General features: G+C 43.2%; 1 protein-coding gene across 1 annotated transcript in view; it reads right to left on the reverse strand.

Annotated features, from left to right (window-relative positions):
- Positions 1 to 683, reverse strand: part of LOC102872474 (60S acidic ribosomal protein P0-like) — a 30929-nt gene extending 30246 nt beyond the window's left edge. Inside the window, exon 1 of the mRNA XM_006895184.1 lies at positions 638 to 683. Coding sequence (XP_006895246.1) covers positions 638 to 683 — 46 coding nt within the window. The remainder of the gene's footprint in view (positions 1 to 637) is intronic.
- Between the last annotated feature and the right edge of the window lie 291 nt (positions 684 to 974).

Genomic DNA, 974 nt, shown 5'->3' on the forward strand with positions numbered 1-974 from the left:
ATTCTCCTTCTGTCCTCCTTGGTCATTGTCCAACTCTCTGATGCATAACAGGTGATTGCGAAGACCATTTAAAAAATACTAAAACATTAAAATCTACTTTATATTAAATAAATACAATGTAGTAGGTATATTGGAATATTTGGCAAAAAAATTGTAAAGGGGTAGTGAATTCTGGAAAAATGATAGACTAAGCAACGTGCTACTCAGATTTTCTGCAACAAAGACCCAAGAAATTGAAACATACAGATGACAAACCTGGAACCCTGAACTTAAAAGAATATGTGAATTAGCTGCAGACTAGAATGGAAAATTGAATAAAAACAGCTAGCAAAGAGAAATGGAGCAATAAATCAGCAGGCCTGGCACAGCAATGAAATTTTCTGGCAGCTTGTAAATGGAAAAGTGTAGCTCCCCAGAGGCCAAAAATGGAGCTGTCTCCCACCTGTACCCAATGAGGGTGTAGCTATCTCCCACTCCCACTCGTTGAGGGATGTAGTTATATCTTCCACCCCTACCACACACACACATCAGGCACACACAAATCCACCCTGACTTCCCAGTGTGGGAAGGATCACTTTCTGTTTCTTCAAGCCAGTGGAGTACAGAGGGCCAATCCAGATACCCTGTACCTACCTACCTGCTAAGTCAGCAGGAATTCCTGCTGGGTCCAAGCACCTTGTCATCTAGGCATCATCTGAACTAGTAAATTCTTCCTAAAGGACTGGGTACTGTGTACTCAGCCAGCTTCTGAACCAACGGGATTTACTTCTTGAGACCAGATATCATCCAAATGTCTCTTAGGACCAATTATCTTGCATCTTGCTTCCTAACTATTTTTAGACTGAAAAGAACTCCTTCTGACCCCAGGTGCACTGTCCTAGCCTCTTTTTAGGCTGACAGCACACTTCTACGACTGGATTCCAGACCTGCTGCCACCTCCTTGGCTAGCAAGAGTGCTGCCAGGAGACCCTGCC

This window comes from Elephantulus edwardii, unplaced genomic scaffold (genome assembly GCF_000299155.1).
Source record: "Elephantulus edwardii isolate Elephantulus edwardi_28Jun2011 unplaced genomic scaffold, EleEdw1.0 scaffold00161, whole genome shotgun sequence".
NCBI lineage: Eukaryota > Metazoa > Chordata > Mammalia > Macroscelidea > Macroscelididae > Elephantulus > Elephantulus edwardii.